This window comes from Eupeodes corollae, chromosome 1 (assembly GCF_945859685.1).
Source record: "Eupeodes corollae chromosome 1, idEupCoro1.1, whole genome shotgun sequence".
Classification (NCBI taxonomy): domain Eukaryota; kingdom Metazoa; phylum Arthropoda; class Insecta; order Diptera; family Syrphidae; genus Eupeodes; species Eupeodes corollae.
The window spans coordinates 196,810,183-196,827,675 of NC_079147.1; the positions used below are offsets into that span (position 1 = coordinate 196,810,183).

Consider the following 17,493-nt stretch of genomic DNA (forward strand, 5'->3'; position numbering starts at 1 on the left):
GGTGAGATGAACCATGAGATCACCAACGGACCTATTGTTACGAAAGCCGTATTGTCGGTCTTAAGAAGCTTTCGATCTTCAAGATATTTCTTGAGCTGATAATTAATCAGAGTTTCCATGGCCTTGGAAAGAAGGGACGTAAGTACAATCGGTCGATAATTATAGGGCGAGAAAGATGAGCCTTTTTTGGGAATGGGCTGAACAAATTTAGTTTTCCATCCGCTCGGAACTAAACCTGAAGAGTAGGACAGATTAAATAGCTAAAGTAGTATTGAAGAACACCTCTTTAGAACAATAGCGGGGATACCATAGGATTTATGTGTGTTAAGATCTCTAAGAACTCTTGCCACAGTAAGAGCACGAAAAAAGATTGGTTCCATAGAATCACCTACTCGCTCAAGTACAGGCGGAATCATAACACTCACTGTCAGCAGTGTCAGCGTAGAATTGTCGGCAAACTGACTAGAGAAGAGATTTGCTTTCTCTGAAGAGCTAACAAAAGGAGTGTCATTGACAACGAGCGTAGGAACCGAGGAAGAATTCCTCATGTTTTTTACAAATAATAAAAACGAATCCGAAATCCAAGTCTATTCCTATTGTGCCGCATATATTTATCAGCTTTTAACCAATGGAGGAGTCAAGGTGTGGAGCCATAAAGCTCATCGATTTAGTTGTACCATATAAGCAATGATTTGAACTGCAGATTTGTCTTAGTAATTTAACTATATTCACAAAAAGACGGTTTGTCTTTCAAAAACAACTAAAGTATTTGTAATAATCTTAAAGGTATTCAAACATTTTCAAATTTGGAAAAACTTAAATGCCCGAAATTATTTTAATAAGATTTTTTCTGAACAAATATTCAGATATTTAAGAAGAAATTTTTAATTTTATATTTTTTTCTGAGAAAACAGGGCTTTTGAAGTTCCTGAAAGTCGTCTTCAATTACATATTATATTTTTTGCTGACTAACATAAGAACTTTAAAGGGTTTTTATCCATTAAAATTGATTATCTTTTAAAAACAAAAACTTTGAATACCTTAACAAAGTGAAAAAATCTACTTTTTGAAGTAAAGTTGTTGTAAATGCTTTAATATTGAGATTTGACCAAGAATTTCAAGACACTTTGGCCACTAATGACTATTTGAACAACATAATGAACGTTTGATATATATTAATTTATTGTAAGAGCTTCGAATCTCTCGAGAGAGCCACATGTAATTTGTGAGTGCTACACTATATTTTTGTCACAACTTATTTTCTACCCGTAGTTTGTTTGTTATTAATTTTTAGAGAACAAAAGAACATTTTTTGAGTTTGAGTTTCGTTGACTCCTATTTTATTAAAATATTAATACCAATGATTACTTTTGGTAATAACACCAATTATAGCTACAACTGTCCCTAAATTGCAGACTATTCAGAATGAAAATTCTTTAGAACATTTTTGAATCATGTTTTGCAGTCTAATAAAAAAATGGAAACTTACAAAAATGCTGCTAAGGTTTAACAAGTTATGTTTTTATATCTCCTTTCATATGCTACATAATATACTTTTGCGCTAATATCCTGAAAGCTCATTAAGTCTTGAAACTTAAATCAGATATACGAAGTTAATCATCAGAAAACCCAAAAATCGTCCAAGCTTCAATTTTCCGTGTACAGTATTCGGGATCCCGAGATGTAAAAACTTTACTACTGTCAATCGGAACGATAAGTAAAGAAATGTGATGATTATGTTGACACCCAATGAAACGTTTTATTCTTGTCATGTCTCATAGCACATTTAACTTATTTTTTTTAGCATTCAAACCCTTCAAATGTTTATAAATGGTGCTCTTAAGCTCTGCAGCCTTACTTCACTTATGTTTAGTTACTATGTCTCCATCATGCTTACACATTTCTAAGACAAACATAATTTTGTATTGTTTCCAGAAGAATGCACCTGCTCCTACTACCTTCAAGAATTTTTTTATTTGCCTTCGAAAAATAATTCAACTCAAATAAAACCCCCATTATTCAAAGACATAAAACACCATAAGTTCAGTTTGTTTGTGATGCAATTCTAAGACGTAGGCAATCAATAGGAATTTGTTTAGCTTAAGGCACACTCCCTCACAAGTGTTTTATCATTAGATACTCAGATAAACTTAAATATACTTACATAGGTACACTTTACATTTCCTGTCAATTTGTTTAAATGTTTATTTGAGTTTCTTGATTGTTGACTAATAAGAGGACTAACAGTTTTGTCACATTTCAATTAATGGGCTCATAAATAATAAATCGATTTTATTTTATATTTCAATTAGGTCACAATCAATTTCTTTGGGTAAAAATAAGAAATTATATTTTGAGAATAGGTAAGTACAATGTGTACCGTGTAGGCCAAGTCCCAATAGTTTCCAGTCCCCATTCAAACAAATTTGTTCCCTATTTTTAAGAATTGAAAATCAACTTTTAACGATACCAAAAGTGGAGTGAAGAAAAATTTGCCTTTATTCAATTCACATACAATTTTCAATACGATTTGAAATGCTCGCATGGCCTTTTAATTGATTCATTTTTATCCGTATAAACTTAAAGGTCAACAGAGGTTTTACTGAAACGCTTTGTACGAAATGTATCCCTGCTTTATGTTACCTTACAGATCCTATCCAATGTATTATACATTCTTGCAACACTATGATTTTCACGTACCAATGTGGCTTCAGACAAGGCTTAACAACGATAGATCCAATAATCACATTAAGGTAAATCATGCAAAAGACTTACAAATTTAAAGTCAAAGCTCACCATATTTTCATAGACATCAAAATGCATATGATAGCATATAAAAGCATAAGTCACCAAGAGCTTTTATTGCGATGTTGGAATTCGGAATACGGAAAAAACTGATTTGCTTCATAACGTTACAAAGCAAGCGGTACAACGTGTAATGAAGAAACAAGATGGCTATCATTTTATTTCATCAACCTAGTTCTGGGAAAAGTTATTCGCAAGAGTGGTGTTAGCCTAGAAGGCACTTCACAAATTTTCGAATCCCATCTCCCAAGTTCTAGACAACGAGGAAGGCCGAACCTCTGCTAAAGGGACCAAAACGCTTGTTCTCAACGATTGAAGGGAGCTTGTAAAATTGTAAAAGACCGCAAACGTTGGAAGAATGCAATATCTCAGGCATTATTTTTTATAGCGGCCGGCAGCGGCTCTTTCTGCTGAAGATCTTGACAGACAGTTAGTATTATACTTCCGCTAATCCAAATGATAAGCTTTACACGTAAATAAAACTAGAAAGTATTGAAAATCTTTTTCCAAAGTGAGTATTAAGTAACCCAAACAGCTTGTTTTTGCAAAAATCACGATACTAAACCTAGGTCCTGCAGAAAATTCTAGAGACTGGTAAGCTGACTAGTAGACAGCCCTCATGGTTATATTCCTCGCACGGTGCATAAAGATGAACTGTTGAAAGTGCGAGACTCTAAAGGGGTTATAAATACCCTTATAATGATTAGACACAATAATTAGGAAAGCGGGTAAGGACTTTGGCTTTGAATATGTCTGCACATTGTAATGAGTGAAAATATTGAGCCTAGTAAAGCATTCCACATTCGTGTTGTGCTGCTAAAGAAAGATTCTTTTTTTTAACTCTACCACATTATTGTGGTACCAGCCCTAATATGAGAAATATACCAGAGTTTCGGAAGAATAAACAGCAAGATCAGAAGAGTAACATTTCTTGAATCGGTCAAGAAAACATTAACACTTAGCAGCATTTTTGGTGATGTCGAATATGTGATCACTCCACAATAAGTGCGGTTTGTGATGCACATACCGTTCAGTCTCCTCGATACAACAAGTACCATCCATGGATAGTGGCATTGAGAAAGGGTTACGCTTTTGTGACAGTAGAGAATATTTTGTACACTGCTTTTGACAAAGACAAGATCAGAATTTTATGAGTTTATCATACGCAGCCGTGCGTTAGTAGTTCACATCCTAAGGACAGAGATGAGAATCTAAAAACGAATATGAAAAATTCAGGATACTGTCATCAGCGAAACAATTACATATGTTAGAAGTTTCAGACAAAAAATTATTTATTAAAATAAGGAAAAGTGTTGGAGACAAAACTGAGCCTTGGGGCACACCAGAGTTTATTTTGTGGCTATTAGATTTAAACCCGTCCAATACTGCTTGAATTGAAAGGTCCAAAAATAATTAATAACCCAACAAAGAAAAGATTTTTTTTTAGAAAGAGCATTTACATCTCGGTGATTAAAAAATGTTCTTACTAAAAATCACAAATTGTGTTATCACAATCTCGGCAGTGGCAATGCACGTAAAGCCAATAATATGTGAGAAATCCGTAAGCTATAGCCGGAAACTATCAACAATGCCTTGGAAAATTGGAGAGACATGCATCAGCTACTTTAATAACGACGTTGTTATTTTAGTTATTTATGCTCGTAATAAATGGAAGTATGTTTCCACAAAGAAAACATTAGTTTAAGGGGAAATCCTACATCCCCACAATTAAAACCTAAAAACCTTATTACATTCGTTTCATATGAGTCCAATAAAAATTTCACCTAACAAAAGTCAAAACCAATGCCAAAAAAATCTCTCCTAGAGTTTTCATAAAAAAGAGAAGTAGAATCAAATCAAATTCCTATTCAACAAACTCGTAATTTAATATTCCAGTTCACAAATTTTGTTCGTTCTGCTTTTGCTACAAAAAATACCTTTTAACACCAAACTTTTCTACAAAACCATGCAGACACATTCAAAGTCACACAAAAATTTAAAAACCCCCGAAAGATTTTCAATTTCGTCGCTGTCGGTTATGCTTATTTCAAAAACCAAACAAGTTCATTGAAAGTGCAAACTATAACCAACACCCACAGCAAATACCTTCTCTAAAAATAACATCTTCAAAAAAAGTAAACTTTTAATGAAATGCGGCCATGCAGATGCACAGTGCATACCCTCAACAACACAACCTGAAATCAGCATAACCTGAAGTTTCAGTATGAACATTCTTTTGGAGGTGTTGGGCTTTGCGAGGATGCCATCAGGAACATTGCAAAAGCTGAAGAAAAACAAAATATTTACCTTTTGCACAGAATACGTATGTAGCAAGAAATAAAGTTCCATTCCATTGGTAAGCCACAAAAATACCAACACTATCTACACGTTCACTAACCTATCCTATCCTTTCATTATTTGAAGGCGTCAGATGGTTGTTGGATTAGTTTCCATTGCCATTAGTCTAGTTGCCATTGCCTCTGCCATTGCCATTGCCACCTCACAAAATCAACACGAAATCTGTCCCTATGATCCTGTGAACCAAAGTTATTTAGCTTTTTTTTTTTACTCTACTCAAGACGGTAGACTACTCGTGGATGTTTTTTTATAAGGGTCAGCTATAGGGTTTGTAAAATTAAGTTCGAGATTATTTGTGGTAACTCTTAGTAAATCGTCTGAAAGAAGAAGCTTTAATTAAGCATTGGACATCTTCTGATTAGCAAATTCAAATCATGGATCTGTCAATTATCTAAAGTAAGTGGTTTTAAAATTTTCTCCTGGAAAAAGTGAAATAATTTTAGAAATAAAAAGTTTTTATAAGTTATTAACATACAAGTAACTTTAAGGCAGTTTATTTAACAACTTGCCAATTTATTAACACATTCAAATGAGTGCTGCATCATTTTTATTGCCTATTAGCTATCTTAGTGCTCGAGTATCCTTCAAATAAAATCGCTAAAAGTGCAAAGTTGGTGAAATATCTCCCAAAACTTTCAAGACTGAAAAATAGAGGCCATTTTATTGTAAAATTCTTAAATCCGTGGAAAAAGTGTTAGAAATATGTCCAATTAATGAACAAAGTCACAACCATTGAGGAAAAATATGAGCTGTTGAAATGTGAGATGGACGAAATTGAGAAAATTAACACTGAAAAGAATTTAATGATGAAATATACAATATGGAGCTAACAAGACAGTTTTGTCAAAAGCGTGTGTTACTAAAAGCGCTAACATCGGAAGATAAACCTGAAATTTTTGAATTATAATCTAGAAACCTGAATACAAAACAATTTTTCTTGTATAACAGCAATAAAAATATCAAGTTATCACTGCCTTGAAAATGTCAAATGATATCAAACACACCGAAATCATTATGTTCTAAGATCTTCCTTGCGCTATAAATAAAAGTGAAACCAGTTTCTGAAGATACAAAAAAACACTTTCAAAAACATTTGTACCCTGCAAACGATGTCCCAATTTTGAATTATGCAATGCTATTTTTTAGGAACGATATCCTGGGTGCTGATGCTTTTCAAGAAGAGGTTTTTTTTAGCAATAAATAAACTAAGAGATGAAAAAGTTTCTTAAATACGGAACTGTTGAACGCATTGAAGAACTTACCGTGATATATAAAAATATACATCATTATAGCGAATCAGATCAAGGAAGCGATTATATCCATAAAAACTCTACAGCGATATTTCTGATTCAGAAAACTACAGCGTAATATCTTTTTTAAATATTTTTTATAAAATTTGTGTGACAATCCTAAGCCATCGCTAAGCTGTTTTGTCCTTTTCGTCGATTTTAAGGCTGCATTCGATACAATCGATAAAAAAGCCTTGTTTTAAAAGCTCTACAGCAAAGCAAAAGATTGTCCACAAAAGTATCGAAGGATGATAGCAAACTTATATAATGGGGTTAAAGGCACAGAACTGGTGTGGAACAGTGTGTGGAAGTGTAATTCTTGTGGTTTCTCTAAGAAGCGGTTCGGATTTGGCTTAAAACTATAGGTCCCCTCTATCCTTGATAACAGTACTAGAACACAGGAATTGTTGAGAGTTGTAATGCACTAGGCCCTCGTTGAGCCACCAAATTTATTTTATTTTATTGATAAATCTTTATCAGGAGGAATAGAATTTGTTGGAGTTTCAATAAAAGCCCCTTCTATTTGGAGACGATGTTGTTCTTTCTGCTTACTCTCCAGAAACGCTCGAACTATTGAGCAACCGTCTCGAAGTACACTGCAAGTTGTAGAATTCAACAGTCAATTTAAACAAATCGAAAGTGATGCTATTTGAAAATGGTTCCGGCAGATTGAGTAGAAATAAAAAATTGTATTATGGTATTTCAACCATGGACCTATCGAAGTTGTGAAAATATATAAATACCTAGGTGTAATTGTTCTATGCAACATGAAGATGAAAAGCCATTTTAAAGAAAAATTGATCAAAGCTGGAAGTGCTATTAGTTCTTTCTGGAAAAAACTGTACTTCTAAAGGCTGTATTTCACATAGCGTAAAAAAAAGGTGATTACTGCAGTAGCATGTATAATGATGCATGCAGCCCAAGTTTGAGGCTATAACCCAAGTTTGAGGCTATACAAAATATGAATCGGTAGAAAATCTACCAAGATCCTCATTAAAAGGATATTTCCAACTTCCATCCTTAAAAGATTTTTTTAGCTAGACTTCTGAAAAGTTTTAATTTTAAACAATGAAATAAAAATCAATTGAATTGAACTCTTGCTTCAAATGGTTCATCGACTTCAATTCTTAAGATAGCTTTGATCTAGCGTAAGCTTAAACCAAGATCCATACGCAGAATACTTTGATCGTTTGCTCCGGACACCTGATACTTTCGTCAGTTCGAGCAACTGACATAGCAATGTCACGCAACAAATACGTAGTATAAATTTTTGCAGAAAATTGTTATTGTCTGTCTAATAAGACTAAAGTTACGACCAAAAATTGGCAGACAAATACTCTTAATCTCGGTAGATAAATTTTGAAGACATTGCAAAGTTGTCAAGTCCCTTTAAGAAAACCCAATATTACGCAAAAGCAAGACTAATCATTTATTAAACATGATATCGACAAAATCTGTTAGGAAACTGAACTTAGGGTCATTTGTATTTATAATTCTGGTTTAATATTTGATCCATTGTCTAGCAATTTCAGTTCACTGTTTTCAAAAGTTTAAGATTTCTGTCAGTTTAAGTACTTACTCTGTTGCACCTGATTTAGTCCATTAAAATTAGTTAATTAAAATTGTTTAACTATTTACGAAATACAAGATCAAAATTATTGAATTGCTTATTGAATGTTGTAAGAACAAATATTTTTCTACGACTTCCCTAAAGACAAGTTAATAGGACTTATTAGTACCCGCAAAGATTCATTTTATAGGGCATTCCAAATATGTTGCAATAAATACTCTCCGACTTCGAAAGTAGAGCATCAGGCTAAAAGTTGTTTAATATTCCTAACCAGCAGCGCTAGCAGAATGGCAAATACCTTCCTATTCCTAAATAGAAATGAATGCAGCAAAATGGAAAATTAAATTTCAACGCATATCGAACAAGAGCCAAGAATCATTGAAGAGGATGAGCGTGATAAAGTTGATAAAGTTTATTTTTTTTATGAAAAAGAAATAGACAAACGATGAAAACCCAAGAGTGATCAGGTGCTAACGATTAGTTAATTGGACATGAAAGTCTTATTTCCTTAAAAATCCTTTAAGAGGGATTTGTTTTATTCGAGAAAACAAGTTGTGAAGGTCCTGTACTGTGAATATCCCTGGTTACCCAAGGACGAATGACGTGTAATAGAAATTGATAGGTAACAGAAATTCAAAGAAGGACACGACTGGGTGGATTGTGGAGTGATTAATATACAATTTTATTTGAGAAAGAAGAGATTTAGTTTAGAATTCCGTAGTATTTGATTACTTTATGAGGTAATTTGATGAGAAAACTAAAAAATTACTGGCAATCTTTAAATAAAGGCATCAATTTTTCAAAGGGCTATATAATTAATAAAAGACAGTAACCTGACCTCTGAGTAGCTTTAGTCGGAAGATTTATTTAATCTCGGTGGATGACAGTAAATCATAGATATGAACTTGAGTGTAAAGTTATTTGTTTAATAAGGATTAGCAGTTAGGGTTTTTCCATACAAATTGCTGTACAAAGAACTTTTCATTATTTTGTGTACTTAATGTTCCTACTTTAATTAGGTTAACAATTAATTTCTATTTAAGCGTCGACGTTGGCCTGCCCTAAGTTAGACATACTTTGAAAAGGGTTTATAAATTAAGACTAATGAAATATGGGTTAATTCGTCACAAACTGTTTTTTTCGTGGCAAATGGAACACAATTGCAATGGTTGTTTTTTTTTCATTGTATAAGTGTAACTTCGTGTAAGTTAACGAGTTTATCACCAGTAAACCTATAAAAACATTACAATTCTAATTATTCAATTCAATTGTTCTTATCTTTTGTATAAATTTTACCAAATAAATGCTGAACACTGGATCTCTGCACTTTCCTTTTGAATTAGAATCATCATCACATCAACAAAATCTTTAAGACATGAATTTTTTCCATAGCAAGATAAATTGGATGAATTTTTTTTAATTTATTTAAAATTGCTTCCATATTGTTTTGTATGTAAGTATATAGAATTTGTATTACAAAAAACTTTCCATTTTAAAAAAGTCAGCCTGGACCGGACAAACCTTTTTCAACTTTTATTATTAAAAACTTTAATCTGGTCGAATATGGTCCCCATTAAGGTTTTTGATAAAGTTCAGGCCGCAAAGGAAAATATTTGTGTATCTTTCATATGATACCTAAATTATTAGCCTACGTGTTATCCTTTTTGAAGTATACCTACATAAATCCATTTCAGACGCTCAACTTTAAGTCCAATTCTCTCAAAATCCCCAAGGTGAAATTTGAAAAATATCTGGCAAATGAAATGGGCTGAAGGTTAGCTTTGATTTGGCACTAGAATAAAAAGTTTATGTCTTGGGCCCAGGCTTAATAGAAAAATAGGGAATCTCCTTTGTGTTTTGAAAAATCTAGATCGAAAATAAATTGATTTATTCATTCAATAGAAAACACCATATAAATGTGTTGTTATTTGATCTGTTGCGAGTAATATACGTACATTCTTACAGTTTCTCTTCCAAAAGTTGGACTATTTTTTTATTATTAGATTAATTAGTTTGAAGATTAGAGCGCTCCTGATTAAAATTTCTAATATAATACGATGTTCATAGGGAGGCAGATTATAAGGATCATCCTCTTTAGGGCAAAGCGAATGAAATTATGTTGAATTGATTCAATACGTTTTCTATGAATTTTGTAATAGGGAGTCCATACCTGCGAAGCAGATTCAAGATGGGAACGAACATGGCAATTATACAAATAAAGAGTAACATACGGATCATTGAACTTCTTTGCCCAGGACTTTATAAAAACAAGCATAGAACTTGCTTTATTAACAATACAACTAATGTGATCTGTAAATTCTAAGTTGGAACAGAAATGATCACCTAAATCTTTAAATGTGAAGACGCGACAGAGTTTTTGCTGTGATATACAATAGTCAAATACGCTACTGATTAGTTTTTTAGTAAAAGTTATCGTCTGGGATTGTAAAGGGTTGAGGGCAAGGCTATTTTTCGCGCACCAAAATATGAAACTATCAATGTCGGCTTGTAAAAGAACACGATCATGGGTGGACTTTATTATTTTAAAAATTTCATGTCGTCTCACTTGAGTGTAGACATGACAATACATCGTTAATAGACAGGATGAATAGAAAAGGGCCAAGATGGTTCAGATTGACAATTTCTAAATTTTACCTCATAGTATCTGTTTTCAAGGTATAATTTAATCCAAGCTAAGAAAAATTGTGGAAAACATAGAGCTTTAAGTTTAAATAAAATAATTCTGTGGCTAAGTTGGTCAAAAGCTTTAGAAAAGTCAGTGTATACACAGTCAACTTCATACTCCTTGTTCTTAAGCGTTTGGACATATGTTTGAGAATGTGAGAAGATTTGTATCGGTTGATCTTTTTTCGCAAAAGATAACTAAATTCTAACTAAAAAATGCTACACTTTCACAAACAACTTTAGCAATGCAAGAAAGCTTTGCAATGGGCCTGTAGTTTCTTATATCCGACTTGTTACCTTTCTTAAAAATTAGTGTTAGTATTAAAGTCGGTAATACCTATTCTGTATTATGTTATTCAAGTGAACCCATTCATTCTACGTAATTCATATCCGCAAATAAAATGTTGCTGATTTTCCAATGGGTCGTCTGTCTAAAAAGTTGTTTGGAAAATGGAAGTGAAAACTAATTAATTATGATTGGTGTAGAATATTGATTTGTCATTTAAATAATTAAAATTTTTAGAAGTAGAACGAGAAAAAATACTAATTCAATGCAATCATTTCTGAAATGAAATTAAATTCAGATTTGGCAAAAATAATGCAAAAAATGTTGAGTATTTTGAAATAGCTTAAAAGATAGATAACCAATGATAAAAGTGGTTGAGTGGAAAAAGGTAGATGTTATGTGATAAGTTAAATAAAAATCTATTATCCTAAAAATAATGTTTTCCAGTTTTGGGGGGACATCAATTCTCATTTGAAGAAAAAAAAACTATCCCATAGTAAACAGGAACAGCGGTCAACAGAGTGTGGACCAAACAAAATATTCATAAATATTTAGACGAATAGGATGGAATTTTGGAAATGGTGTTTTCAGGAAATTAAATTATTTCGCTGTGGAGGTTCATTTTTCTATTCAAAAATATCCATAACACATAACAAAACGCTCTTTTATTTCGTTGGTAAAAGTATAATTTCGAAATAATTGATAAATTATCCATGTATTAAAAAATAATTAACTTACGTTCCAGTTCCACAATATTTTGTTTTAGTTTTCACAATTTCACCAAAGCTCCTTGTTCGATGATTCTTTTATTTCCCTGCGTTTATTTAAAAAAAAAAAAACAATATAGTGCATTTCCAAATTAAAGAGTAATTGAAATTCAGTTTTGTATGAAATAAAAACCAATTTATCAGAGATTTTCACGTAAACAACTATTTAAGTGAATGTCAAATTAGTGTGAGATAATGTAGTTAACTCGATGGATGCAAATGCAGCGTGAAAGCGATTCGAATGTGTGAATTGATTATACGATCCGTGTGAATAGCAAAATAGTGTTTATTGGCAAAATTGAATAGCTTAAGACTTAAACTCTACATGATTGTAATTTTTTAACAATTCAAAATGCAAAAAATATATATTTTTGAGAATGATTGTAAAATTTTAGTGTATTAAAAATTGGATAAGGTAATTTAATAAATTTTCTTTTAAATTAATCGCTTACAGTCAAATTGTGACAAATATTACAAATGTTACTTTTGTACAGTTGCTCCCAAAATTAAGCGTACACTCAATTGAGAATTAGTTATTTGTTACTTTTCATATTTAAAATGCAGTGGTTTTGGAAAGTTCCTTTTAATTTCTATTTTTTAATAAAAAAAAATACTTTAACAATAAACAAAAGGTTATATGTAAAAAAAAACTAACACATCTTAAATATTCAAAAAATTCACCGCTATATTTACTTGTTTTTTAAATTGAATTTGAAACCAGTGTTCGTAGCAGAAATAATTTTCGTTTCAATATTCACTTCCTCATTTTTTGTGAAAATGGCAAAAAAAAAGAAGCCGGCTTGCTACAGACATTTAATTTTAAAAATACATTTAAACAATAAATCTGTACGTGAATTTGATGAAATCGTCGACCAAACACATTCAACGGTCCTAAAAATACTTAACAAAAATCGGTATAAAGGTACGATCCTAAACAAACCTGAGAGATTTTAAAAAAAATGTGTTTTCTCAACAAGACGAACGAATAATTTAGAGAATAATCAAATTAAATCTCAAAACGAGCGTACCAAACTTGGCGGCTGAAATGACGACACTTAAGAGATGACCAGTTTTAACCGAAACTGTTCGTCGCCCGCTTCAGAAGAATGATTTTAACTGCAGAGTTGCTTAGAAAAAACACATCTTATTTCCAAAATTAATAAGCGAAAACGTCTTAGTTCGCTAAAAAGCACCTCAACAAACCCCAAAGTTTCTAGAACGATGTTTTGTTCTCGGACGAGACCAAAAGTAACTTATTTGAGTCTGACAGAAGACAACATTTTCTGTAGAAAGCCCAATACTCAGTTCAAGACGGAAAATTTGCGTGCCAGTGTTAAGCATGGGGGAAAAAATATGATGTTATGGGGATCTTCGAATTAATTGACGCAATCTTCGACAAGTGAACATTTTTGGACGTTCTTAAAAGAAAAATGTGTCAATCTGCAGAAAAACTGAATTTACCAGCAACCTTTCACTTCCAAATATTAAAATTAAAATTTGACCACTCATTAATGTATGCTTTGAATTCCAAGTGAACGCTAACTTTTTGCCATGCATTTGATGATTTTTTTACAGATTTTTTAAATCTTTATTATTTTTTGTTAATTGGTTTTCAACTTGCTTATTTAACATAAATAAAAAAATTGAAAACATAATACCATAAACATAACATTTTAACAATTCAAAACTACAAAACAGTATGTTTTTGCTGGTGTACGCTCAATTTTAAGAGTAACTGTAAGTTTTTGACCCTTGTTTATATAAGAATTAGAATTAGAATTAGAATTAGAATTAGAATTAGAATTAGAATTAGAATTAGAATTAGAATTAGAATTAGAATTAGAATTAGAATTAGAATTAGAATTAGAATTAGAATTAGAATTAGAATTAGAATTAGAATTAGAATTAGAATTAGAATTAGAATTAGAAATTAATTTGATTCATTCATTTTACAACTAGTTAATAACATTTTTAAAATAAATAAAGAATAAATAATAGTTATTATACTTTAGCTTTAAAGCTAGTGTTGAATGATACATAGCGAATTTAAAACTGATGTGACAATCAGTGCTGCAATAATACTAAATTGTTTAAGCCAAGTAATCAGATAAGTTTTTTTATTTTTTATTTTAGATATAAAAATAAAAAGAATTAAAACATACAAAAAGAAGAAAAGAAATATAATAAAAAGTAAATACTCGGTTTTTATACATCAAAGTTTCTCTTACAAAAATTATCAATACAATTCAAGTCAATTGTGAAAAGCCAGTCTTTAACTTTTTTAAGAAAAGAAATTAAATTTGTAAAAGTTCTTATAGATGATGACAGTATAAAAGTTAGAGGAATGAGTTTTATAAGCAGTGAGAATATTGACAAGATGCATATTATTTATGCGTAGCTTATATAACTGCGAGTTCCTACTTGGAATGTTACCACTTTGTTTGAAAAATTCGTCCAGTACTTTTAAAATGTAAAGGTGTCTCAAATGAAGAATCCCCAAATCCTTGAATAAGGGCTAACTTTCCGTTAATCGATTTTTGTTGGTTCTTATTAGATCAATCAACAAAAGTCTTAAAATACTAGCATATGATCCACCCCAGCAAGATAAACCATATTGTATTTAAGAGTGTGCAAGCCCGTAATTAATTGAAGTTAAAATTCTTTTTGAGCAGAATGGGTTACAATTATGTTCTGAGTTTGACTGGTAGGTAAACGATATATCATTCGCAAAAGCCATAGCAAGGCCATTCAGCTGCAACCTAAAGAGAGAGTTAATATAAACCATAAAAAGAAAGGGGCCTAGTAGGGAGCCCTGAGGTAGTCCAGATTTTATAAATCGAGCTTCACTCATTACACCATTAACTACTACTTTTTGAACTTTTTCTTTTAAATATGACCTCAGCCATTCAAAAATACAATCCTTTAAATGCTGCATTATTTACTTAGCAATAAATCGTGATCAACCATGTCAAAGGCTTTATTCGTATAAATTAAAAGAGCCATAGTCGGTTTATTATGATTCAAACTGCCATAGAGTCGACTGCAAAGTCGAAGTATTGCATCTTCTGTTGACTTTCCAGACCGTAATACAAATTGATTTTTGCTAAAAAAAATAATTTTCATCTAAGAAAGAAGTAATTCATTTTTTCATTAATTTTTAAAAAATTTTTGAGAAAGTGGGAAGAAGAGAAATAGGTCCGTAGTTATACTTATTTGTTCTATCTTCTTTTTAATAAAGAGGGATCACATCCGCACATTTAAATTGTTGAGGAAAACAACCTTGTTCAACATTTAAGTTAAATATATAACTTAGCCAGATGGGCTCAGATGAGACATATAGAGCAATTTTTTTTGAGTAATTTATTAGATATTCCATCTGAATTACAAGAGTTTTTGTTTTCCAATGATAAAATAATTTAATATGTTTCAAAAGAGGAAATAGCATCGAAAGCAGAGCTGTAAGGTTGTAAATATTCGGAATCTAAACTGCCTTGATCAAGATAGTTGCAATCAACATACAAATCAAAAGACGGATTCAATTTTTCAGAGATTTCCGTAAAACATTCATTGAATTTGTTTAAAATACATTTTGAAATATCGTCTGTTTTATTTTCCTGTTCCTTTTTTCAATATTCATATTCATTCATTAAAGTCTTCTTTAAAAATTGAAATACATTTGTTATTTGACTGAAGTTTAAAATTTAAACCCACTCTCTTAAAAAAACTTAATAAGTTATCATTTTTGCCATTTTCTCTTAGGAACTTTAAACCCTGCATCTCATGAGCGCAACTTTCTTCTTCTTAACAAAATTATGAACTTTACACCCACTTTCTTTTGCAAATTTGGCCCACTTGGTTTGATTATAAGTTCATAATAAAAGTCAAGTTTTCTATAATTAAGTTTGTTTGAAAAGTAGAAACCTGTTGTCTACTGATACTTACTTCGTATCAATTTAAAAAAAAGTAAATAATTTAGCTTTGTTCCTCTTTCAAAATGAAGCTGAATATCAGTGCATTGTAGTTCTTTTATTTTTCTAGAGATGCATGCCTCGATTTTCAAATTTCAAAAACCAGAAAGTGTTTTAATTTATCATTTTTGTTAAAACAAAAAATAAACCATACATTTGAAACAATAAAAAACAAGTTTTTGAGGACTTAGTTTGGTCTATCTGCATTTCTAAGCAAAAGTTACTTTTAAAAGTTTAAAAACTGATTCCAAAAAATATAATTAGATACAATTTAAAAGAAAGTAACAAACATCGGCACTGAACAAATAAGTGCCCGACATTTTGGTGTTTGAAAATTTCAAATAAGTTTTCGAGGTCTGCAACTATAAATAAAGAAGAAAAACAAAAATGCAGCGCTCTTTATCTTCATCTTTTAAAATAATTTCTACTGTAAATACGTCACTTGTCTTAAGTGTATGCTGTTATACATTACCAATTTAATTGTATTATAAACACCTTACAATCGAACAAACACAGTTCTCTGTCAGTAATCTATCAAGAATTTTTGTTTTCAAGAAATATACTCTCCAAATGTCCAAACATTAAATGATTAGTTGTTTTAAGTGGTGTTGAAAAAGATGTTTATTTGCACGTCTTGTCACCTCGTAGCATTTGAAAGCAAATGTTACTCATTCGATTATTATGTTCCAAAGTTAAATGGAAAATGCTTCTAGGTTGGCAAGAAAGAAAAGTGTTTTTTTTTTTAATATCTACTTTTAATTATTTCTGAAATTTGCAAATTTTAAGTACTAGAAAAATTCGTTAATTTTTTTATCAAGCAGTTTAAGATATATTTACAGACAGTGGCCTCAAAAAATTTCCATGAGAAATCACTCAAAAAGAGTGAATTAGATTTTTTCTAAGGATAAGTCAAAAAATCTGTAAAGATTAAATTTTTCAAGGAAAATAAGTAAATGAATAACCTTAAGACGACAGTACTATGTGGGGTGGCCCTTATTTAAAAAAATACTTTACACATTTTTGGTATAGAGTCAATTAGTTTTTGACACCTTTCCATAGGTGTTGCTTACCATTTGTCATTTTTCAGTAACTCTTTAAAGTATTGACAGCAAATCCCAAATGGAGGCTGGGATGCGACCCACACTGATAACTTCCCATTCCGTCTGTCGATTTGTCTTGCTTAAAAGATTATTTGTAGGTTTTCGTTGTTTGTTTAAAAAGTTGTTATTGTTGTTATTTAGAACTTAATGAAATAGTTTTATTTCAAAATATATTTTTGTTAACGAGATTTTTAATCGAAAACCAATTTTTACCAATTTTAGAATAATTTCGTTTAAGTTTTTATTTCTTATATAAGCGAATAAAAATTGCATGAATGTTAAGTCAATATCTTTTATTGTTCACTAGATATCGAGAACCGAACATTAATTTTTACCAAATTTGCGTACTATTTTTATATATTTTATTTTTTTATGAAAAATAGACTGTTGAATTTTTATAAAAAAAAAATTACTGAATGTCGAAAACAATATTTTTTGTGATTAAAATTAGTTTGAAGCCAATGTTTTTTGAAGAGATATTTGAGTCGAAAATCTATTTTTACCAACTTTTAGTGATAATGTTTGTTTAAGGTTTTTATTTTTTATAAAAATAACTGTCAATTCTATTTTCTCAAAATTTAAGCGAATATTTTTTATAAGAAAAAATAAAGTTTGAAGCCATAATCTTAAATTTTCAAAAAGATATTTCAGCCGAAAATCAATTT

General features: G+C 30.9%; 1 protein-coding gene across 2 annotated transcripts in view; it reads left to right on the top strand.

Annotated features, from left to right (window-relative positions):
• LOC129938768 (uncharacterized) overlaps positions 1-17,493 on the top strand; it is a 108,565-nt gene that overhangs the window by 66,608 nt on the left and 24,464 nt on the right. Inside the window, exon 2 of one of the 2 annotated variants that reach the window (XM_056046506.1) lies at positions 2,313-2,363. The exons of the other annotated variant lie outside the window; for it this stretch is intronic. Coding sequence (XP_055902481.1) covers positions 2,313-2,363 — 51 coding nt within the window. The remainder of the gene's footprint in view (positions 1-2,312; positions 2,364-17,493) is intronic. 2 annotated transcript variants of the gene reach the window in all.